General features: G+C 40.6%; 2 protein-coding genes across 4 annotated transcripts in view; one reads left to right on the top strand and one right to left on the bottom strand.

Annotated features, from left to right (window-relative positions):
• Window positions 1–13,295, top strand: part of LOC116257507 (isopentenyl phosphate kinase) — a 34,458-nt gene extending 21,163 nt beyond the window's left edge. The window contains exons 6-12 of one of the 2 annotated variants that reach the window (XM_031634336.2): window positions 8,463–8,519; window positions 9,560–9,595; window positions 10,990–11,067; window positions 11,225–11,291; window positions 11,454–11,519; window positions 12,739–12,842; window positions 12,935–13,295. In XM_031634336.2, coding sequence (XP_031490196.1) covers window positions 8,463–8,519; window positions 9,560–9,595; window positions 10,990–11,067; window positions 11,225–11,291; window positions 11,454–11,519; window positions 12,739–12,842; window positions 12,935–13,036 — 510 coding nt within the window. In that variant the 3' untranslated portion in view covers window positions 13,037–13,295. The remainder of the gene's footprint in view (window positions 1–8,462; window positions 8,520–9,559; window positions 9,596–10,989; window positions 11,068–11,224; window positions 11,292–11,453; window positions 11,520–12,738; window positions 12,843–12,934) is intronic. The other variant, XM_031634337.2, reaches the window with a different exon arrangement.
• A 4,237-nt stretch (window positions 13,296–17,532) lies between these two features.
• LOC116258173 (protein TIFY 3B-like) lies at window positions 17,533–21,370 on the bottom strand. Of its 2 annotated transcripts, none has more exons than XM_031635321.2 (5): window positions 20,878–21,370; window positions 20,023–20,119; window positions 19,198–19,399; window positions 19,006–19,063; window positions 17,533–17,999 (listed from the first exon to the last, which is right to left on the bottom strand). In XM_031635321.2, exons 1-5 carry the CDS (start codon window positions 21,216–21,218, stop codon window positions 17,876–17,878), a joined length of 822 nt encoding a protein of 273 aa, XP_031491181.1. In that variant the 5' UTR covers window positions 21,219–21,370; the 3' UTR covers window positions 17,533–17,875. The 2 variants fall into 2 exon arrangements, with proteins under 2 accessions (XP_031491181.1, XP_031491182.1); XM_031635322.2 differs by having other exon boundaries at window positions 17,533–17,996; window positions 20,878–21,369.
• Between the last annotated feature and the right edge of the window lie 3,213 nt (window positions 21,371–24,583).

Genomic DNA, 24,583 nt, shown 5'->3' with positions numbered 1-24,583 from the left:
TCGGGTGTTCGGGTGTGTCTGTTTTGTTCATGACCATAGTCCCACCCTCAAGAAACTTGACCCTCGGTCTATCAAGGCGGTCTTCCTGGGGTATTCCTCTACTCAGAAGGGATATAAATGTGTTGATCCTACTACTTCTAAAGTCTATGTCTCCCGGGATGTTACTTTTCATGAACATGAGGCATACTTCTGTGAATCCTCTTCAGGGGGAGTGTCTAGGGAACAGTAGTGAAGAGTATTCCTCAAATCAGTTGATTCAGTTTATGGATTTCTTGGATTACAAGGCTAGTCACAGTGTGGCAGACACAGTCAGCGATAACACTGTCAGCGATGATAGAGGCAGTCACATGGACGGGGACCTTGTTGATAATCAGTCCACAGCCCGTGATCACTTGTTTGGCCAGGTGTACACCAAGAAGAAGACAGATATGGTTGAGAATATTGATGTAACCAATCCCGATCCTGTAAGTTTCCCGGATGAACCAAGTCCAATCAATGAAGAGCTTCCTATAGCCTTGCGTAAGGGCACCAGGTCATGTACTTCTCATCCTATTCAGAGATTTGTTTCTTATGCGAAACTTAGTAAGGATTATAAATGCTTTATTACATCCCTGTCTAAGTCTGTGATTTCCAGGTGTGCGGAAGATGCTAGAGAGGATCCTAAATGGCTACAGGCCATGACATAGGAGACGGATGCCTTGGCGAAGAATGACACTTGGGACGTAGTTGATATTCTCAAAGGGACTCATTTAGTTGGTTCCAAGTGGGTGTTCAATGTGAAGTACAAACCGGATGGTACTGTGGAAAGGTCTAAGGCTCGTCTTGTTGCAAAGGGGTTCAGCCAAAAATATGGTATTGATTATCTTGAAACCTTTGGCCCTGTCGCCAAACTGAAAACTGTGAGGGTCATCTTAGCACTTGCCGTGCAAAAGAAGTGGAGCATGGATCAGCTTGATGTCAAGAATGCATTTTTGAACGGCCATCTAGAAGAAGAGGTCTACATGAGCATGTTAGAATGTATGTTTTCCTATATATATATATATATATATCTATGTGCATGTACATTACATATATTAGTGTGCTAATATATGTCTTACATATATAGATATGTGTATATTTTAGGGTACCTAGGTCATACTTGTAATTTTCCTTTTTATTTTATGTATTTTTCTATTTCTTTTTACACCTTTATTATTATTTAAGAGGGGAACTAGCTGTTGGGCCTCTCTCCAACGGCTAGAATTCTAGCCGTTCGAAATGGCCCAACAGCCATTTCCCCTCCTCCTCTCTTCTTTCCTTGTATTATAAATAAGGGACTGTTGTCCCCTTTTAGGTCATGGCTTGTTAAGCCACATCTTGTAGTATTTTGCCTTGTTTGGCTGAAGATCAATATGTTTTCCTTATCCTCTTGTTAGAGGATTCTTGTGTATTTCCTTGTTGAGTTAGTGAGAGATTCAAAAGTGATATTCTTGAAGTATTTGCCTAACTTGGGCCTGATTTACATGATATCAGAGCCTCGTCTTTGGCTCTTTGTCTTGCTACCATTCAAGATTGAAGGTTCAGTTTTTATTCTTACGTTGGAGTTGTGAAGCACTCCAAGTGTTCGAGATATTGCTTGCTGCAGTTTTACACAAGAAGAAGAGTGTTTTTGCTGGCTTCTTTTTGGTGATTTCTTGACGAAATTTAGCTCCCTTGGTGGTGAGCTCGTGGCTGTTGGAAGGGTGACTGGTTTCTATTATTGTTGAGTTTTTATCCTTGCCGTGGACTTCTTTTCACGTGGCTGCCATCTTCTTCATAACTTGTAAGTGGATCTACCTTGTTGATTGTGCCCATGGATGACAAAGTCTCTTCTCTTCCTTTTCCCAAGCTCTCGTCAACAAATTACATACAATGGGCTAGAACTATGGAACACTTTATTCGTAGTAAAAGCCTTTGGGGACTAGTTGATGGGACAAAACTTGTACCACAACTAGTCCTTACGAAAGTTGTTGATGGAAGGGCTATGGAATTAGATGCAACCGAAAAAGAGAAGGTAATGGCTGAATACAACAAGAAATGGGAAGAATGGAGTGTTGGTCATCACAAAATTATTACTTGGATCTTGACTTGTGTTGACAATGCTACTAGCGGGCAAATCTCTAAATTAAATTCTGCCCTAGAAGCTTGGGAATATCTAAAGAAAACTCATACCATGAGAGATGTTGCTTATATGCATCATGTTCAACTCAAAATTCACAATCTTCAACAAGGAGATAGATCCATTAAAGATTATGTGGCTGAAATGGATCAATTGTATGATGAATTGAGTATTTTTGAACCACATTGGACACAAGATCTTATTCTTAGAGAAAAGCAAATACAACGTGAGAAGTTTTACAAGTTTATCATAGGTCTTAGACCGGAATTTGATGGTGTCAAAACCGCTTTACTTCATCGTTCTAAAACACCATATATGAATGAGGCTATTGCGGAGCTTCAAATGGAGGAAAATCGTCTTTGTCTTGATAAAGAGAAAGTCAACAATGTGCTTGCCACATCTAGGCCGGGGGCCCATTTGAGACCTTATAGACCTCCTCACTTCAATCGTACAAATGAAGGAGCAAGAAGAAAAGTTATTTGCTATCATTGTCAAGAAGAAGGACATACCAAGCCAAGATGTCCAAAACTTAGAACTTTTGACAAAAGAAGCAATGTTGCGGCTCCAATCCAAGAAGAAAGAAAAGAAGCAAGCTCATTCAAACTTGATCAACTCATAAGTGCTCTTCAACCGTTTCTAAAGGGAGGAGGCACACCTTCCACTTTGGGAGCTACCGTGGCATCTACTTCTTCAAGTAAGTATTCTTGGATTATTGATTCGGGTGCATCTTTTCATATGACGCCTTGTGGATCCCTTCTCACCGAATGCACTAAAAATGATTCTTATTCCTTTGTGAAAACGGCGGATGGTACTTCTCTTGAAATTGATTTTATTGGAAATCTTGACCTAGATTTTGGATCCAAAACTTTAAAAGTACCTCAAGTAAGACACACTCCTAAATTAAGCTTAAATTTATTGTCCGTTTTTCAAATAGCCGACCTTGGTTTTGATATAATCTTCTCACAATCCAAATGTTTGATACAGGACCGAGTATCCAAGAAGATGATTGAGGAAGGTTTTAGAACAAAAGATCTCTACTACATAGACTTTTTGGATCTTTCAAGACCATCTTGCAATATCTCCAAAGAATGTGACATTCAAACTTGGCATCAAAGACTTGGACATTCCAATATAGAAAAAATGTCTCATCTTCCCTTCATGGAGAATTTTTGTCAAAAGAACTTTTGTTGTAATGATTGTATCAAGGCTAAAATGAAAGCCTTACCTTTTGATAATAGAAACTTTATTGCCCAAAAATCTTTTGATTTAGTGCATTCGGATGTGTGGGGACCCGCTCCTATTATGTCGAAAGGAGGATTATTGTACTATGTGATTTTTATTGATGATTATTCTAGACATACTTGGGTTTACTTTCTCAAACATAAATCGGAGGTTTTCATAAACTTTAAAAATTTTTACAACATGATCTATACCCAATTTGGCTCAAATATCAAAGTCTTTAGAAGTGATTCGGGAGGAGAATTTATGTCAAATGAATTTCAACAATTTCTAAAAGAAAAAGACATTGTTCATCAAAGATCTTGTCCTAACACTCCACAACAAAATGGAGTGGCCGAGCGTAAACATAGGCACATTATTGAAACTACTAGAGCCCTTCTTTTATCTAAAAACGTTCCCAAAAACTTTTGGGCTGAGGCTGTTTTGACTTCAACCTATTTAATTAATAGAATGCCTACCAAACTTTTGAAACATGTTTCTCCTTTTGAGAAACTTCACCATGTTAAACCTAATTACAATAGACTTAAAGTCTTTGGTTGCAAATGTTTTGTGTTAAGTGACAAAGATGATAAGCTTTCTTCCAAAGCCATTTCTTGTGTTTTTATTGGGTATTCCGAAACTCAAAAGGGTTATGGATGTCATGATATTGAAAAAGATAAAGTTTATGTTTCAAAAAATGTGATCTTTCTAGAAAATGAAGATGGTTTCAAAGATGAACCCAAGAAACTAGAAGATTATACTTTTCTTTGGACTAATGATATTGATGATGATGAACCCGATAAAGTTGTAGAAGTGCCAATTGAAGAAGTCAACAATGACAATTCTACTCATTTGATTCCTCCAAAAGAGATCTTAGTTTATAGAAGAAGAGATACCCAAAATCAAGAAACTAATCAATCTCTCCCTAGGAGATCCCAAAGGCACACTAGACCTCCTCAAAGATTTATCTCTTATGAGTCTTTTTTCCCAGAATTTCGAGCTTGTCTTATGGCACATCATTCTTTTTATGAGCCATCTTCTTACCTTGAAGCTAAGGAAGATCCCAATTGGATTGAAGCCATGAATCTTGAACTTAAAGCTCTTGAAAGCAACAAGACTTGGGATATTGTGCCTCTACCAACAGGGAAAAAGACTATTGGTTGTAGATGGATTTACAAAATCAAAACTAGAAGTGATGGAACCTTAGAAAGATACATGGCCAGACTTATTGCCAAGGGATATGCTCAAGAATATGAGATTGATTATGAAGAAACCTTTGCTCCTGTTGCTCGCATTACTTCTGTTAGAACTCTTATTGCCATTGCTTCTGTTAAACATTAGACTATTTTTCAAATGGATGTTAAAAATGCTTTCTTAAATGGTCAACTGCAGGAAGAAGTTTTCATGAGTGCTTCCCCTGGTTTTGATCTACCTCAAAACAAAGTTTTACGTCTTAAGAAAGCCCTTTATGGTTTAAAACAAGCTCTCAAGGCCTGGTTTGATAAGTTTAGTAGTGTCATGTTTAATCAAAGTTTTCAATCTTGCTACTCTGACACTGCCATGTTTGTAAAAACCACCTCCGTAGGTGTAATTGTTTTATTATTGTATGTTGATGATATGGTTATTACTAGGAGTGATGATAAAGGGATTATAGAGGTTAAACATTTTCTTAACAAATGCTTTCGGATGACTGATTTGGGAAGACTAACTTATTTTCTTGGAATTGAAGTTGCTTATAGCAAACAGGGTTATCTTCTTTCTCAAATGAAGTTTGCCAGTGAATTAGTTGACAGAACAAATATCTCAGATGACAAAGTTGTTGATATTCCAGAGGCACTGGGAGTAAAAATGAAAATTGATGATGGAGAGATATTGGAGAATCCCACTCCTTTTCGGCAAATAGTTGGCGCTCTCTCTTATCTCTCCATCACCAGACCTGACATTGCTCATGCCGTGCATGTGATAAGCCAATTTCAACAAAGACCCACCTCAGTGCACATGGGAGCGGCAATGCGGATTGTCCGTTATGTGAAAAACACTATCAACAAAGGACTATTTTTGTCTTCCTCTTCTATATTAGAATTAGTTGCTTATACAGATGCTGATTGGGGTGGAGATCCCAACAATAGGCACTCCACCACTGGTTTTTGTGTGTTTTTAGGTGATTCCTTGATTTCCTGGCGATGCAAGAAACAAAATAAGGTGTCACTATCATCAACAGAAGCTGAGTATCATGCGATGGCAACTACAACAATGGAGATAGTGTGGCTTAAAAGCTTATTGAAGGACATGGGAATTCATATCATGAATCCTGTCAAGCTTTGTTGCGACAACAAAAGTGCAATCTATATTGCTAGCAATCACACATTTCATGAAAGAACAAAGCATATAGAGATGGACTGTCATTATATTCGTGAAGAGTTTCTTCAAAAAAACATAGATCTCTCCTATGTTCCCTCTGAATATCAACTAGGAGATTTCTTTACCAAGGCTCTTGCTGCTGCCAGGTTTCAATTTCTCCTTGGCAAACTTTCGGTTATCACACCGTAAGTTTGAGGGGGGATGTTAGAATGTATGTATTCCTATATATATATATATATATATATATCTATGTGCATGTACATTACATATATTAGTGTGCTAATATATGTCTTACATATATAAATATGTGTATATTTTAGGGTACCTAGGTCATACTTGTAATTTTCCTTTTTCTTTTATGTATTTTTCAATTTCTTTTTACACCTTTATTATTATTTAAGAAGGGAACTAGCTGTTGGGCCTCTCTCCAACGGCTAGAATTCTAGCCGTTGGAAATGGCCCAACAGCCATTTCCCCTCCTCCTCTCTTCTTCCCTTGTATTATAAATAAGGGACTGTTGTCCCCTTTTAAGTCATGGCTTGTTAAGCCACATCTTGTAGTATTTTGCCTTGTTTGGCTGAAGATCAATATATTTTCCTTATCCTCTTGTTAGAGGATTCTTGTGTATTGCCTTGTTGAGTTAGTGAGAGATTCAAGAGTGATATTCTTGAAGTATTTGCCTAACTTGGGCCTGATTTACAGAGCATGCCTCCTGGATATGCTCAAAGCGGAAAATGTTGTCATCTCAAGAAAGCCTTGTATGGATTAAAGCAGTCTCCTAGAGCATGGTTTGAAAGACTGAGAATAGTGATGAAGACTAATGGATACAGACAAGGAAATGGTGATCACACCCTATTCATTAAGCAAAGAAATGGCCTGGTGAGTCTTCTTCTTGTGTATGTTGATGATATGATAGTCACAGGTGACGATGAAGAAGAGAAAAGGAAGATGAAGGAGAGGTTAGCTGCCGAATTTGATCTTAAAGATCTGGATAAACTGAGGTACTTTCTGGGGATAGAGATTGCTCGGTCAGAGACAGGGCTTGTTATGAGTCAAAAGAAATACACTCTGGATCTTTTAAAGGAGACAGGTAAACTTGGATGTAGGTCCTTTCTAACTCCAATGGAATCTGGTACAAAGATAAGCATCAAAATTAGCAACATCCTGGATGAGGAAGGAAAAGGGCGGTATCAGAGGTAAGCTCATCTATCTTACTCTTACTCGCCCTGATATTACTTATGCTGTGAATGTGTTGAGTTAGTTTATGCATGCTCCAACTGACTGTCACTGGAAGAGTGCATAAAGAGTGTTGGGATACCTAAAAAATGACCCAGGGAAAGGATTACTATATACTCAGCAAGACCAACTTAATATTGAAGGATACTCTGACGCAGATTGGGCAGGGTGCACTGATACTAGGAGGTCTACCACAGGGTACTGCATCTTTCTGGGGGGTAACCTGGTTGTATGGAGAAGTAAAAGGCAGGAAGTTTGCTCTAGATCCAGTGCTGAGGCTGAATATAGGGCTGTTGCTATGGGAGTTACAGAAATGTTATGGTTAAAGATTCTTCTAGCAAATATTGGTGTTGAAACGAAAGAGAAGATGAAGATGTACTGTGACAACAAGTCTGCGATTAACCTTGCAAATAATCCCGTCCTGCATGACAGAACTAAACATGTGGAGATTGATCGCCACTTCATACGGGAACGCATAGATTCAAAGGAGTTGATCCTGCCGTATATGAAGTCTGAAGATCAAATTGCAGATGTTTTAACCAAAGCCTTATGTACATCTCAATTCGAGAAAAATGTGAGCAAGCTTGGCATGTTTGACATGTATGCCAAGCTTGAGGGGGAGTGTTAGAATATCTTGTATAGGGAACCAGGTCTAGATATGGACCCGGTCCCATGGGCGCGGGTACCGAGAGTGGCTCAGTACCCTAGGCGGGTCTCCCTCTTATATAATCCCACTTATTGTATAATTGGTGATTAAGTGAAAATAATATTCTCTCTCCTAAGGTTGCGGTGTTGCCCCTAGGTTAGAGCTTCTCCGTGGTTTTTCACCTCTTCTTGAGGTTTTCCACGTATATCGTGTGTTTCTTCTCCGTTCTCCTTTCCGTTGCGTGTTTCTACAAGATCCATACTGAAAACATCAAATAACAAGACCTAGTAGAAATAAACTACTACTGCTCCCACGATCCCTATATGGATCGTAACACATCACCTCACTTGGTAGGTAGAAGTTGGAAACTTAAGCAATTTGGTCACAAGAACGTAAAGTCCACTGGAAGTTATTTGCAGAATAGTGTGTTGGTAATAGTGATAGAATGAAAGGAGAGGAATTATATGAACTGCACCGACATGTTATGTTCTTTCCTATTTGTCCACCATGTTGGTTTATTTGGAGGATTGTGAACTAGTGTTCTTTACCACATGATTGGGTTTCTCTGAGGAAGTGAAAGATAATCAATTTGAATATGGGAAACTTCTGCTTGAAGTGGTTCTTTGCCCATACTTGTATACCTAATTGTGTTAAGTCAGCAACACTTCCAAAGGCCACAACTTCCTGTCACATCTGTTTCCAGGATTGTCTCTAGCAAGCTAACTTGGTGTTTCAAATTGATTTGTCATTTGGTGCAATTTTGCTTCATCTCATTTATTTTCTCAATGATATCATTTCATACTTGAATAAGATACTTCTGTTATACTTGAAACCTTCTAATTCAAAGGTTGTTTGTTTTTCCAGATTCAATGCGCTGATATTTCTCCAGTGACTCATGCTATTGACTCAGGGCTTATCCCAGTAAGTTTAATTTGACTGGGAATATGAAGCATGGCATATAACTAATTTTGGTGGTATTGAGGTCTTGATTTCTTGTTTGCATCTCTAGTTCTTCCTGATTATGCTCGCAATTACCTGTGACTCTGTTTGGCTTTTTGGACTGAGTCCTGGACTTTTGATCCATTCTGGATCTTAGGATAGAGAGCATTTCTTGGATTTTTGAGTTTGTATCTTTTTGTTTTGAATTCCGAGATCCATTCGGATTTAGATTTTAGGCCCTTTAAGAAGGGCTCTTAACTCTATTTTAGGGCTAACTGCTGATTAAGAAAAACGATATTTGCTGTTGACTTCTTTTGTGTTTCCTGCATTTTCCCTTTTGTTTTGTGTTCTTTTGGTGTCCTTCCTGCGGGGATTAGAGCAAAGACTCTAATCACTGCATCACTTCAGATGACCACTGCATTGCCCTTTTTCCTGGGATGCGTGTATGTGCAAGCTCACATGAGTGTCCATTTTCATGTTTGTATGTGCACAAGTTAATATGCATATCTGCTTCATGCCTGTGCCTGAATATCTGCTGAACGAACTCTTTGAAGCTTGACTCATCTGATTTATATTCAACTTAATTGTCCAACATCTCAATGTGCCACTTCCTCCTGCCTCCCATCCTGTGTTGAAAAGACCATCATGGTTTTGTGTGTCTGTGTGTATGCGTGTAACAGCTCTCCCTTGTGCCTATTTAAAGGACCAATCTGCTCCCATTTGATCAAGTAGTCTTTTTAACTGTGTATAACATTTTTCTGTGCCTTAGCCCGCAGTTTTTTGTTCAGTTATTGTTTTTTCGGCTCTTTTGAGGAGTGATTTGATAATTATGAGATATAAATTTATATGTATATCTTGAATCATAACATGTGCATGTGGTCAAGACATGAGAACAGAACAGTTGATCATGATTATTCTTTAACTGTAAAGTTCCAAAAGACTAATGGGAGTTATATGTAATCATTTTACTATATTGTGACCTATTGGTAAAATTTGAAATATTGATGAGTGTGTTTTCCTAGGTTATGCATGGCGATGCAGTGCTTGACAGTTCACAGGTAATTCCTTGTAATGAAATTTTGCTTTCTAGACATGCTCCTGTATATTTCATTTAGCACATTGTGGCAAATTGCAAAGTGGTCAAAAAGTGCAATATGTATATCTTTCTATAGTTGAAGCTGCATTGATGTGAAAGGACACCAATTTGGTCTCCCTCTCCCCCTCTCTCTGTGTATGTGTTTTCAGTTCTGCATTTATTGTTATCGCTGTTTTTTATTGTTTATACATAATTGACAGCTTCTTTATTTTAATGCCATTATGAAATGATATACTAAAATCTGTTGCAATATTTTGAATTAGTTTACGAGAGGTCTATGATTAATCACACTTATACGTTTTGGAGGAACTCAGAGAGCATATATGTGGGTCTTGTTCTATCTTATGTCCTGGCTCATAACCCTTTTCCTGGGAATGACTGAAGCTAGTTGTAGAACAGGCCAGCATCTCTTAGATTATGACTTGATTCAGTTCTGAACCAAGTTGTTATAGATGGTTGCAGAGCCATGCTCATATATAAATGTGGTGTCCAGCAAAGAGAACGTGCTTCTTATTTACAAGAGCAGCGGACAGTGACATCCCAAGCATGAGAATGATTCGGTCTTCTTGTATCTAAAATCTTAAAGAAGTTAGATGACTATATGTAGCTGAGTTTTATGCTTCCTTTGCATGGTTTGTAGCCCCTTTTGGAAGTGTTAAAACTAGCTGTATGGTGTTTTGACATCTCCCAAGTTGTAAACTCAAATCAATTTGAGACTGGGGCATCACATGCAAGTTTTGAGTGTCTGACACCATCAAAAACATCAGAGACAATATTCACACTTGTTTTCAGTTCATCTGTAACTAACAGGAAAGAAAAGTCATGTCCTTATCCATTTGTTCTTTACTCAAAGGGCTTGTCATAGGTGTCAAGGCCAGTGCTGTCAAGGCTGTAAAGCAGCACCTTGCATACATGTGCAGATCTCTTGGTTGTAGCATAGTACACCAAAGAATAGCAATAGGGTTAGTTTGATCAAATATATAAACTCAATGGTGGAGTCGCACCACCCCAACCGAGACATGGTTTCTGAGGTCAAGGTTAGCTATGCCTATCCTAAATGATAGGTGATATTGTAAGTGCTCCTCCTCTTCTTAACTGCAGAAAATCTATCCATATGACTAGGGGCACAGGTTGAAAACTGTGATGCCACTAAAAAAGCAATTCTACTTTGACACTTATGTATGGGGTATGAAGAAAAGAAGTCTTAATCCTTCTTTTCTTGTATTTGTCAATTTATGGCAGTGGTTTCTATTTTGCTAAATTGACCCAGTTAAGTTTCCTGCTTTTCCACTGCATGTGATGATAATCATGACCGAACATTCAAAATTTGGCATACTGATAATTCTTCTTTTGCAGGGTTGCACCATATTAAGTGGGGACATAATAATACGTCATCTTGCTCAACTGTTGAGGCCTCAGTATGTTGTTTTTCTTGTATCCAAATGGTGATATGCTATTGATGGCTGGCTATAAATTCTGGATGCTTCACTTCTTAAGTCAGACTCTATTGGGCTGTACTTGAGTTCTATAATCAATTTCAATATCCGTATTTTAGAGGTGTTGAAAACAGTTTTCCCTTATATCAGCAAAGACAGATGTTATGGGAGTCTACGACCGCCCTCCAACAGATCCAAATGCCATACTCTTAAGAGAGATAGGTAGGGACTTAATTCAGATAATCTAAAGGCAACTGCATTTGCTGTCATGTTTCATGTGTCTTCTGGTCTCAATTACATCTAAGCTTCTGATTCAGCATTTTTTTACGTTTGTCTTGAACATCCATTGAATAATTTATTAGCAAACTCATCTTTCCACCTTAGCAGCTGTTAATGAAGATGGTAGCTGGTGTGTGGTTAATCCAAGACTACAGGACATTGATTGCCAAGGTACAGAAATTGGCTGATGGCCTTTGTTTTGACTCCTTTTTCAACCTGTCGATTCTTTTCATAAAGCTTCTGAAAGAAAGAGAAAAAGGCTGGGATTGTTTTGGCTTGGTCATGTCAACTTTCTAGGCTTTGAGCGTGATACAGGGAGCATGATTTGTCAAGAGAGAAGCTTTTTATGCCAAACTATGGCACTGAGGCCATCTTAGGCCAGGTTTGCCTTAGGGTTTTGGACCCCAGCTAATTGCCATGCTCACTGGATTAGCCTAGGCCATTTAAATTAGTAATTTTTTTTCTCAAAACAATTGATGCATGGTTATTGTGTATTTAAACTGCATACAGTATGTGCGAACTGGGGAGATTGGTCACAGTTTTTTGTGAACCATTGGTTTGGGTTGTCTTAACGTTTACCAAAGTTGATTTAGTTTGCAGATAGCTTATGGAGGGGATAGGACTGGATGTAGTTGTAAGCCGTCCTTTTTACTCAAGCTGACAAAAAATTGGTCCAAACCTACAAGGCTCGGATATAGGTGTGGCTTAAGTGCGAGTTCAGTGCAGCGCTATTTGTGTGTGTGTGTGTGTGTGTTTATGAACTATAGTTCGGCTGTTTTGGGACCAGGATATAGTTACTCGGAAATGAGACTTAATCGTCAAAACTAATGATAGCAGATGAGAGAAGCTAGTTATCCTAGGCTATGTCGGACAAAGGTTAAGGCTTTGAATGGCAATTCAATTCATTAGTTGTGACTTTATTGCTATTGTTCTTTCTTTGTGATACTGACGAGACTGGGAATTGCTAGTATGAGTTAACTGCACATGCATCCATGTTTTGTTGAAAAAATGCCGCACTGTACTTGTGAGACTTAGTTTCAGATGTGATTATAAATAAATAAGGTGAATCTCCAGGTTGCTCTATCTCAAGACTTGATAATGTGAGCATAAACGTGTCCCAACCCAGCTTGTTGCCGACCTTCTTTCACAGCATTTAAATAATTAAAGTGAACAAGCTTTTAAAAACAGCGGCTACTATTTCTTGACCTATACAGTAATTTGTTATTTTGAATTAATGTTACTACAAGCATTGACATTTTTTCAAATTTATGATTTCTTACATAACAAATCACACTTTTCCCTGAAGAATGATATTGTAATAAGGGGCCTATCGGTTAATTTTGCACATTTGAGCTTTCCTTCTGACATCTTTTTGAAATTGATCATGCAGTGGAAATCACAGTAGCACCTCATGACACAACTGGTGGGATGACAACCAAGATATCAGAAGCTGCAATGATTGCAAAACTCGGAATTGATGTTTATATAGTCAAAGTAAAATCTCATGAGAGTATGATACTTTTCCTTCAGCTCGTCATTTTTTTGGTTGGGTAATGTGTGGCAGGCATACTGTGACTCTGTAACAGGCTGGTACAACTCATTCTGTGAAAGCCTTGAGGGGAGAACTGAATGACCTACCAGGGGACTGGCTTGGAACTGCAATCCGCCCTTCAAATAAAAGCACCTAATTGCTCCACAGAATGAAAAGGGGAACAATATGAATATGCTGAAAGGCTGGAAGTAGCTGCTTTGCATTATCGTGTGTAGCATGTTGCGGTTGGCCTAATGTAATATAATTGTGAAACATGTATTATTTGAGGGTCAGTCAATATTGTAAACTGTAACATCTTCCTTTTGGCTCCAAAATAAGATGCATAATATAATGTATTGTAGAAGATTGTAAGTTATGTTGAAAAGAAATTGTGAAATCAAAAAATCAGAGAAGGTTCAGGAAAAAATGTGAAAAAAAAAAATATTACTTTGAAAAATTATCCTAACATTAGACTACACCTTTTACGTTTAAGTGGTCATGAATTGCATAAAATATTGATTTCCAACAATGAAAATACGTGCTATAAACAGCATGGGTATTTCCATTAGAGGTAATTAAAATTAAGAACTTGTTTTCATACGTAAATGGACATCAACGAAATAAATTGTAGCGTGTAAGACTTGCTCTTTGAGCAAGTGGTGAAGTAGCCGGGAGCTGTTGCAGTCAGGTGATTCTGTTGTCGCTCTTTCTCTCTCCTAGGGCTCCGCTCGGGCTCAGCGGAGGCTGTCGTTGCCACTTGCCAGCGATCCCTCCCTGCCGGAAGGAGGGTGGGGTAGCGCGTGAGGCGCTCGGAGCTGAAACCTGGCTCGCCGTTGTTGTTTCAAGCGGGGTTTTCTTCCTTTAGTTTTTCAGTCGGGATGAAGGGGTTTTTGGGAGGGTTTCCCTCCCTACTTGCAGGACGATGGAGGTGGACATCTGGGAGAACTTTCCACCACTGGGCAACGGTCCACCGGTGAGGGAGGAGTCGCCCGCTGCTCCACATGAAGCTCCCAAGCCGCGGGGGCCAGTCTCATGGGCGTCAAATGGTGGTGTAAATTGGCGTCTGGATTCCCATGAAGCTGATGGCATGGAACGTTAGGGGATTAGTAAGGGATGCAGCGCACCAAGAGCTGCGTTCTTTACTTCTCACTGAAAACCTATCACTTTCTTTTATCTTAGACTCCATGTTATGTGATAGCAAATTTCAGCAGTAGAGACATAGTGTCAAGGATTTTGTCGCTGACTCCAATTCTAGTTTTTCGCTAGAATAATTGTTTGCTGGAAACTTGACGTTTTGTCTATGTGTCCGCTCTATGCCGACAAATCTTGGGTTTTTGTGCAATGTGTCATTAAAAGGTCCTTGCTGCTGGTGGAATTTACCTGTCGAGTAATCCTATTGTTCAAGCTGAAGAGCTCAATAGATTGCAGCTTATTGTCAATAGCCTTGAATTACCCTGTGTTATCATGGGTGATTCAATGCTATGAAAAGCAGGGAGGATGAGACCGGGCGCAGCCCCCTTGCAGCATCTTGTTCCACTCTCAATGCTCTTCCCCTTAACTGCGGCCTTAGTACACTTCAAGATCACAGCCGCAGGTTAACCTGGTCAAATAACATAAGAGAGGGTCTGGTTCTCTATCGCCTGGATTGGTGCATCATCAATCAAGCTTGGAGGGAGGTCTTTGGTAAAATCTAGAGCTTTTGCCGCGTACCTCTTCAGACCATTGTCCCTTAATTTTCAGAATGCAGGTCAGAGGCAGACCAGTGGGGGGCTTTACTATTTTTAGGTATTTCAAATGTTGGAGCACTAAACAGGGCTGTAAGGAGGTTATTGCGTCTACTTGGAGCTGCTCCTTCACCGGGTGCCCCATGATTCAACTGAACTCCAAATTAGAAGCTACCTGTGGAGATTTGTCTAGGTGGAGAAAGTTCCAACTTGGTCCGATATAAGCCAAACATGCTAGCCTCATGATGGAAATTGATATACTCCAAAAAACTACAAGACTCAGGATCTGCCATGTATGCAAATCATAAGAGGATGCTTCAGTGTGAACTTCATAATGCTCTCTTGGAGGAAGAGAGTAGTTGAAGGCAAAGATCACGGTGAAATGCCTCTGGGACCTCTTGGACTCTGAGGAGTTTTCTTACTTCAATCCCTATTTTAAGCTATCTATTCATAGGATGGTTTCAATGCAAGGGGACATCCAATCAATGCACTGTACTATATGGATAGGGTCCATTTGAATCTCCCTATGCTCAAAGACAATAAAGACCAGCTTCTCTACCAAAAACAGGCTGGCCTCCCTCGAAAGGTGGTGGATCTCTGGGAGGACATCAGAAAAAAGCACCCTGTTCAAAGATGGCGCAGTTGGATTTGGCATAAGGACTGTCTCCCTCGTGCACAATGATTCTACTATATCGCTAGTTTTGGGAGATTTCAAACACAAGATCGGTTGAAGGCCAGAGGCCTCTATGTTGTGAATATGCGCTATCTTTGCCACAAACAGGAGGAAGATACTAACAATCTTCTCTTCACATCTCATGTCACTAAAAAGGTTTGGAGATTCATTGCAAATAAGTTCGGCAAGTACTGTGTTTTCCACCAGAATTTTATCTCGAAACTTCAGTGGTGGTTCTCTTCTAGTTTCAAGAGGGGCTGGATTATGGCAAATGTGCCTTCATTTAGTCGTTTGGCAACTATGGTCCACTAGGAATAGACGCCTTCATGAATGACGCCCCAGTTCGTCTTGATGGTCTGCCAGCTTAGATTTGGGCGACCTGTGTTGAATGCTTCCTTACTAAACTTCATGTGCACAACAAAAATTATAAGGAGCTGGTCGGGTGGCTTTGTTCAGACAGTTTTGTTGATGCATGGCCGGTTATGCAAGAGAACAATTTTGTATCCAAATCTCCTCAGTTGTCCAAGAGCTCACTAAAGTTGTGGTAGCCACCTGAAAAGGCTGAACTCCTCCGCCAACGTGTTTTCGGATAGCATGGTCTTTCTCAACTTTGAAGTGAATGCGGAAGCAATCATGCTGAATTCTATTATTCAACCTTTTTTTATTTCAGTTAACATGAGGTTTCTTCTAGTGTCAGACAACAAGACTTGATTGGGTAGACTGGTCGTGTTTTGGAATGTAGGATTGATTGTTTTTCTGGGTTAGCCAATACACTTGTTTTTTGACGAAAAAAATTTGGGGGAGAATTTATGTCCTTCCAGAAATACTTAAATAAGATGCTCAGATCACGAAAGATAATACTTCTAGTTTCCCTTTTGAGTGGACAGAATCGTAAGTAGTGTAGCCACATAATTTGGGTAGTCATTGCCTTTGAACTAACTTGCGTCCCAGTGACCCCATGTTAAGAAAGTCTTCATCAATTGTAATATTAAGGAAGAGGTTTACATACATCCGTCTCCATGTTATATATTTGAAGAAAGAAATATTCTAAACTTCCTAAAACACTTTATCGTTTAAAGCAAGCTTTAAGGTCTTGATATGAAAGAAATATTCTAAACTTCCTAAAACACTTTATCGTTTAAAGCAAGCTTTAAGGCCTTGATATGAAAGAAATATTCTAAACTTCCTAAAACACTTTATCGTTTAAAGCAAGCTTAAGGCCTTGATATGACAGGCTTAGCAAATTTATTGAAGATTTTGACATCTTGCTCTATTTGCATTTATTTATTTGTTAAAAGAAAAGGTGCAAAACTAGTGCCTTTTTTTGTTTCTATAAAATGCCATGATTCTTAAAGGAAGTCACAAAGAAAGAATGAAGCAAAAATTGTGCACACGAACAAACCTGATGTCTAGTCTTGGTTTTTTAGAAAGTTTAGCCTAAACTAGACCCTAACTTAGCCTAGAATGTAATGTAAAACGTGCCTAGTATCCTCAGAGTCTCAGACGAAGGCCCAAATTGTGTGGAAGTCAAACTGGCTACACTCTCAGTCCACACCTAGTTTAACTTAAACCTGTCTGGTCTTTGACTAGGGTTAACTTTGACTGGTCTAAACCAGCACTTGACCTACTTCGATTAGTTCTAACTGAGCTTATCCCCATGGGCAAGATTGCCTCCTAATTGCCTTACTTATCCTAAGGTTTGACTCACTGAAAGCTAGACTTTAACAGCTAAAGATACTAGCATTTAATCTAAATAAACTTAGAAGAGGAAACTTTCTAAATCCCCAACGCTTAGCTAATAACTCACTTCCTACTTGACTTGGACCTTGCCTCAAGCAAGGCTGCAAGGCTGCTCTCAAATACGGCCCAACTTTCAAACAGAAGGGAACCCTTCCGGCACGGCCCTTATGAGTTATGAAATGCATGTCTAATTAGAGGTGGTGTCAGTAAATCCCAGCTAAGGGGCATTAGTTATAAAATTTTAATTTTTTAAGAAGCACCAATATGTAAACGATAAAAAATACCCTGAAATATCAACATGAAAATAAGCATTTTTTATTGGTATGTGTGGGCAACTGCCCACACAGTGTCCATACCTGCCTCAGCCGCTGTTTCTAACTGTTGAGTTTCAATCCAAGTAACGTATCTCATGTATAATATGAACTCAATATGCATAGACCGAAACTCATGAGCTTAAAATCCCACCCCTACCGTCTGATTCTATATCAAACCTTTTGAAAATGTAACATAGATCAATGTGGAATGTGGATCTTACATTGCTTCTAAGTTTGATTCAGAATAGCTCTGCAAAGTCATACCACATCAGATCCATAAATTTATGATAACTTAGCTCTCACAGGCACCAGTGTGAGCCTGATACAAGATCATCCGTCACTATGGACAAATACGTGAAGGACGCTCATCTGCTAACTTTACCACCGTCCAAGCAGAAAAGGGAATTAAAAAGACTAAAAAGAGAGCAGGACCCTAAAGCTCCTTCATAGGACCCCAGTGAGGAAGGGCAGGTGCCTGTGTTAGGTGCGTCTGAGTTCCAGCAACAGCAGCAGCAGCAATGTTGGGAGAAGAAGCATAGTCCTCCTCAAGTGGAGCCATTCCTGGCGTCTCCGGGGAGCAGTCCATTCGTTGCCTGCTCGTCCCCGCCGAATGCCTTGTCATTGCCTTCTTTTGTCGCATCAGGATACGGTGCTTTGCTGGCCAGCCTGCTAAAAACACGAGAATGTGAAAACCAAGCACAACGCATGGTTTCAAGGCCCTACAATCTGCGTCCTTTCTGATTCATGTCCCCTGCTACACGTCACCACGATCTTTGAATCAACGTAAATCAGAAAGTAGTGATTCACATGGCACTTATTTAATATTTTTAAATAGTTTCTGTTTCGTGCTGTCATTATATTTGCAATTGATTAGACCTTATAGAACATTATTGAATTTACGTTCCTAATTTTTAACAAATCTTTTCTCTAAGTTTCTCAATACTTTCTCTAAACCATTATTCATTTCGGAAAACATTCCTATTCTACAGTGCCAGCCAATTCTCTGCATCAGTTTGAGAAGCGAGTCAATTACAGCAACTGAATTGGCCTGTTTGGTTGGAGGGAAAGGGAAGGAAAGAAAGGGATTGAGCAATCCCTCCTTTGTTTGGTTGGCTAACTAAAGAGGAGGGAAAGAGAGGAAAATAGGCAAAGTGTGTTTGGTTGGGAGGGGAGGGAAAGAGAAGGGAGGGGAGGGAAAGGGAAGAGAGGAAAAGAAAAGAATTGTGTAGTGTAAATGCAATCCCTCTCAAATCGGACGGATTAGGAAGGAAAGGAAAAGGAGAGATGAGCAAAGTGTTGATTGCCCACAATACCCCTTCCTTCACGTTCTTAATTTTTTAAACATTTTGACTGTTAGGAGTATTATTGTAAAGTATTAACCTTTCCTTTTCTTTCATTTCTTTTGTATCCAAACAAGCTTTTTAATCACTTCTTTACTTTTCATTCTTTTCCCTTCCCTTTCTCTTCCCTCGCTTTCCCTCCCTTCCTTTCTCTCCCTTTCCCTCCTATCAAACAGGCCCGCTACCTATCAAATACCATAATACTCCAAAGCAACTAATGCCGAAACGTCGGCAAAGATATACATACCCCACCCATTTGTTAATTTCCTGTTTCTTACCAAAGGCCCGCAGAATCACACCACAGTAAGCAGCCTAATCACCAAGAGGATGCTCACCTGTCACGGCGTTTCTCTAGGAACCGCTGGAATGAGTTCCGCCTGGCAATGGGAAGGTCTGCCACACTCACCATCATCAGAAATTCAGAACCATTAGTTAAGATACAAGTCCGACGGCGACGACGACGATCACCAACATCAGCAACAATAACAATAACAAAGACCAGACTGAGTATTGCTGTTTGTCATTACCAGATTGGGACTTGCAGAGCGGTGGAACGACTTTGGTGGTGGGGTTGGGCAGCTTGCTTGGATGCAGAGCCTGATTTGAAGTGCTGTGGAGCGAGGGAGACCGAGAAAGGGGACGAGCTGTCCCCTCTGACGCATTTGGCTCCTCTGCGTTCTTCATTGCATTCGCAGCACTCACAGCAGCAAGCATCATGATAGCTTGAACCTTTTTGTTTCCAATTACAAGCTTCTTAAGAAAATTCCACTACAACAGTGACGAAAAGAAAGAAAAACATGTAGCAAGGCAGCTTCATTTTGGTCGTGGTTGGAAGACCTCTGTGATCCTCTAACCTATGCAACTCATGTCTAGATGCTTCACAGGCGATGCACTTTAAGAGACTTGAAGGTTGCAGTCTTTTGTTTTTGAGATGTTTTAGGACGTTTTCATGCTGTCTATATGACACTTAAATCAAATTTGTAACTACAACCTGCTTTTGTGAGGCAGATCGAGAACCACGTTTAGGCAGGAAAGCTGCAACAGTATCTTTCTTCTTGTCCTTTTCATGTATTAGAGAAAAAGAAAAAAGATGTTTTTGTATCCAATTGAAACAAGTAAATTATTTACAAAATTGTTTCATGTGAAAAATTGTTTTTTCTCTCTTACAAATGGCAGTGAAATGATCATGCCTTTCTTTTGATTTCTGAGAAAATTGGAGATAAATTTACAGAACCAAGTTTTGTCCCTTTAATTACTCCTACAGACCCTTCTTATCGGCTGAAAGAAAGAAAGCACAAGGAAGAAGGAAAATTTACAGAAGAAAATGGAAAGACAATCTGGTTTCCTCTCACCTTTTCAGAGGGGATGTCATCAAAAACGTTCACTGTGCCTCCATAGAATATGGTGAGCTGTTGAGGACGGTCGCCATTCTGTTGCGCCGCCGTGGACCTTTAAGACAAAAACTTGTTACTTAAGTTTCTAATCAAATCAGTTGGCAGCCACAAGCAAAGAAGAGCGAATTGCCATGAGGGGATAGAGAGAGAAGAAAGAGGGAGGAGGGGGGAGGGTAGTGGTGGAGTAGTGGAGCTTAGCAGAAAACTCAGGGGAAGGATCGAACTGAGGACTACTCTTTTCAGCACAAACATTATGATGAATATCATATGCTCTTCTGTCCCTTCTTTTCTCCATCCTTCTCCCACAGAAAAAAGGCTGCAGTTGGCAGAGAAGAACTCTTCCTTAAGAACCTTAGGGTGAATCATCCGTGTGCTTTCAGCCGATCAATAGAGTGAAACCAGGATCAAGTACTATGTATGGAGTATTCTCCGCTAAAAGAAAGGCATGATCATTTCACTGCCATTTGTAAGAGAAAGAAAAAGGAAAAACAGAGCTGAAGACTGGATTCTTTTCACGCGTATCCAAGGGTAAGATAGCATCCCCAAACGCGGGGAGGTGTGGTGGCAGGGACGAGAATTGATAAACAAGAATAACAAGAAGCCGAAATTGTGAAGGTTTCAGACAGTGCTGATGTAGTCCCTGCGTAAATCGGCTCAGAAAGGGGAAGAGATGAGGACTGTGTACGGTCTGCGTCTCAGGAACTGAGGGTTCAACAGATGGATCTCTCTCCCTTTCTCTCGATCGTGCTGGAAGAAGCCAAAATTGGGAAATTTCGGAACCAAATCTGGAAAACTAGGGAACGGGAAGGATACCGGTTCGCCTGGGTGGCGGTGGCAGTAGGACCGGTCGTCAAAGGGTTGTGATGCTTCAGAAACCAGCCGAGCTGCTCCATCGACGGCCTGCCGCCCGCCGATCCTTCCTTCTCCTTCCCCCTCTCCCGGAAATAGCTGCTGAAGAGGTTGAAACTGTCGCGGATGCTGCCGCCACTGGGTACCTTCGCTCGCTCGCCGTCGCCCGCGGTGGCTTCCGACGCAGCCTCTCCCCGCTGCTTCTCCTCCAACGCCCCTTTCCCTTCCCCCTCCTCCACCTCGTCCCTCTTCCCGACCGTCCCCAGGAAGTCGAGGGGGATGCGCCCGTCGTTGGTAGTCGTCATCCGCCGCCGCCGGCACCTGGTTCGCTTTTTACTTATTCCCTTCTGTCCTAGCTTTCCCTTGTCCTCCTCCCCCCCTTCTCGCCGGCTTCACCAGAAATGGTTGCGCATGTTTGAGGAAAAAAAGGAGCACCGAAAGGACGAAGGGAAGGGAATAGTTTCAACCCTCGTGTTCGGCGAGTTTTAATTGCCATTCGTCGAGAGAAAGTGTGGGCCCCACCCGCCTTCTCCCTCACGGTATTTTGCTCGCCCCGCCGACTGCTGCTGCACCTGACGAATTTCTTGGCGGCCGCCAATCACGTGCGCTAATTGGACGCCCTTCGTTGCGGGTAGAACACCAGGAGACAGCAAAGTAGGTGTGCGGTCCCCCGCATGTTCGGAGAGTTGAAATGACTAAAAAGTCCAAAGCTTGCTACAAGGATTACTCTTTTTTACAAAAGCAAGTCTAGGCAAGGCTGGGCATGGGCCGGCCGGCCCGGCCCGGCCCGGCCCGATAAAAATGTAAAAATCAAAGCCCGTCATTAAAGACGGGCCAGCCCGAGGCCCGGCTCTGCCCGATTATTAACGGGCCAAGTTGGTTGGGGCGGGCCGAGCTTTTTTAAGACCCGGCCACACCTTTTTCTCCATTGACATACACTTTGTGAGTGACAGCAAGAAAGAGAGAGAGAGAGATCCGCTTGACGGCAATGGAACAGGGATCATGCGGTTGAAAAACCAACCTTCAACAAACCGAACTGATCTGCTTGACAGCAGCGATGGTGATGGCATTGCGGTGGACAGCACGGTGGCAGTCAGTAGTTGTAGAGCTGATGGGCAACGGTCGATGGGGAGGACTGGAGTGTGGAGGCAGTCACAGCGCAGACTCACAGATGCGGGCAGAGGACTAGAGAAGAATGACAGACGATGGCCGATGCCACGACGGGGAGGACTGGAGGAGGCGTTCGTCGATAGGGAGTCACCAATCGAGGATGATGAAGCATAGGCGAGCCGCCGAAGTTGGGGGGATGAGAATGAACCCTAACAACATCGGGCTGTGAAGTTTGGGGGAGGAGTCGAGGAGAATGAACCCTAACATTAATTAACAATAACATAAGTTAAATTAAAAAAAATTAAGGTATCGGGCCGTCGACAATCACGGGATGAGGCCCGGGCCCGACCCGTTTAGTATCGGGCCGGGCCGGGCCCGACAAAATCTGGCCGGTTAAAGAAAATTCTAGGCCCGGGCCCGAGTCGGGTCGGGTACAGGGTACCCGGCGGTAGCCCGGCCCGGTGCCCAGGCTTAAGTCTAGGGAGTCAAGTCTAACAGCAATCAAACTCTCCAAGGCTTGGATTTCTCGTCATGTTATATTGTTTTACTTTTTCGGATTGCAAATAATAGCAAGCGTGATTTTTGAGTTGAAAGTTGTAGTAGGTTCATATGAACCCCAAAACAAGCTAGAACCTTAGAAGAATGTTACATTGAAGGCAGTTTTTCCTAATTAAATATTAAAAAAAAGCAAGATTAAGATGTCATGTTTTTTAAAACATTTAGAATGTCTGTTTTGTTTTCATAAATGACCAAAACACCCCTCATAGTTGCTCGAGCATTGGGGTGCATGTTGGGGGCCTCAAACATGTTGCATCCTCGCACATCCTCTAACTCACTTGTCTCTCTTGCTTTCCTCTCCATTGGATTCTCTCTTCCTCACCTCAAGGTGGCTTTTGAATGCATATCATTCAAATGCTTGACATTAAAATGCATGGTATTTAATACCATGCAAAGATGCGATGGAACAAAAAGTTACACCTTCTATATAACTGGTAGTGTTAGAGTGGCTCCGCCACTGGCCAAACCAGCTGCACTAGATCAATTTTCTTTTGCTCTTACATTAAGATCGTTTAATATTTACTTTGTTATACATGTAAGTGTCTCTTGAGGTATAAAAACCTGTGAAAAACATGTAAGTTCATACATGATAATGTAAAAACCTACTCATATATATAACCAAATTTGGGTGTAAGACTTTTTTGTGGTATTATTATGCCACTACCAACCCAAATGCCCAAAGTTTAAAATTCCAAACAAGGTTTTTTTTTTATTGTATGATAGAAGTAAAATTCCACAACTATAGTGGAATTCCCAATTCAAATGTCCCCTAATAAACTTTGCCCAAGATCCCTCATGATGATGGATATTATGATATCCTATTTATATGCCAAACCTTTCAAGACATGAGTGATTTATTGGGAGTGCTTTGGCATGCCACTAGCACCCCCTTTGTTCTAAATGATCGAATGACCAGCATTCTCAAGTTATGAAACTTTTCCAACTCCAACAATCTTTTTCTCATAATTCATAAAACAAAAACATTTCAGGGAATCAAAGCCAGAGCTTTTTTTTTTTTGCCAAGTAACACTCATTCAAAAAGATATTAGACATAATAAAAAAAATAAAGGACACTAAGGAAATCACTGAGGGACACACATATACCACTAAACAAATTCTTGAAAACCACCTATATGGAAATAAATAAAATGTGTGGGACTGTATGGCCAACTGCCCACAATGCCCACATGTGGCTTGCCCTTATAGGAAATGCCCCTTAACTCTTGAAGCATTGGGTCATTGTGATGAGCAAATGTTTTTAAAGAAATACCCCCAACTCCAAGAGGTCACTTGATTTGATAACCATAAAAATTAGAGATGCAATGTGGTAAAGCAGAAGAACACACAAACACTAAACACAAAGCCTTACTTCTACATGCAAAGTAAAAAGGAATGATTTCTTATTTTTCAACATGAAAATGTCGATGTATGGTGTTGAAGAAAAATGATCATCTCGCATGCAAGATTCACATTGTTTCCCAAGGAAGATTGGCCCTTGCTGGTTTTGATGAAGAATGGAAAACATGTGAAGAAAGTGGGAATTCCTAGGAAAAGCTTTCAAAAGGGTGATTTTCGAGCTTATAGTAGAAAGATGAGATACTAAAGCAAGGACTTTGCTTTTGAGATTGAGTGGTGAAGAAAACTCATGCTTCAAGGTGGCTATGTAGGTCGTCCAATTTGGGTTGATTAGATGGGCTAGATCGACTGACACAGTTGCCTGCTAAGCAAGTGTATTGGAATAGAGGGAATGTCTTGTGTCCACTATAATTTTGAAAATGGTTACATAAACAACATTCAATATATATATATAAGCTGAAATCCTCCAACTAAGTTGAGCTTTGTCCGATCATCACCAGTGGCTTGATACATTGCATTAGGCAACATGCTATGAGAGGTCAGAAGTTTTCTTCTTCAAACCTTGATGAATTTCTAGATGAATAAATCAACAATATATATATATACACACACACACACACACATATATCCTTCAGCTATTCTGAGC

Source organism: Nymphaea colorata, chromosome 7 (genome assembly GCF_008831285.2).
Source record: "Nymphaea colorata isolate Beijing-Zhang1983 chromosome 7, ASM883128v2, whole genome shotgun sequence".
NCBI lineage: Eukaryota > Viridiplantae > Streptophyta > Magnoliopsida > Nymphaeales > Nymphaeaceae > Nymphaea > Nymphaea colorata.
Note: the sequence above shows the minus strand (reverse complement) of the source record. Positions and strands in the feature narration are given on the sequence as shown.

Excerpts from the sequence above, each read along its gene's own strand:
- LOC116258173 (XM_031635321.2), bottom strand. The coding sequence starts at position 21,218 with ATGACGACTACCAACGACGGGCGCATCCCCCTCGACTTCCTGGGGACG. Across the intron at positions 20,120-20,877 it reads ACCGCCACCCAGGCGAACCG|GTCCACGGCGGCGCAACAGA; the intron begins GTATCCTTCCCG and ends TTTGTCTTAAAG. Across the intron at positions 18,000-19,005 it reads CTAGAGAAACGCCGTGACAG|CAGGCTGGCCAGCAAAGCAC; the intron begins GTGAGCATCCTC and ends TCGTGTTTTTAG.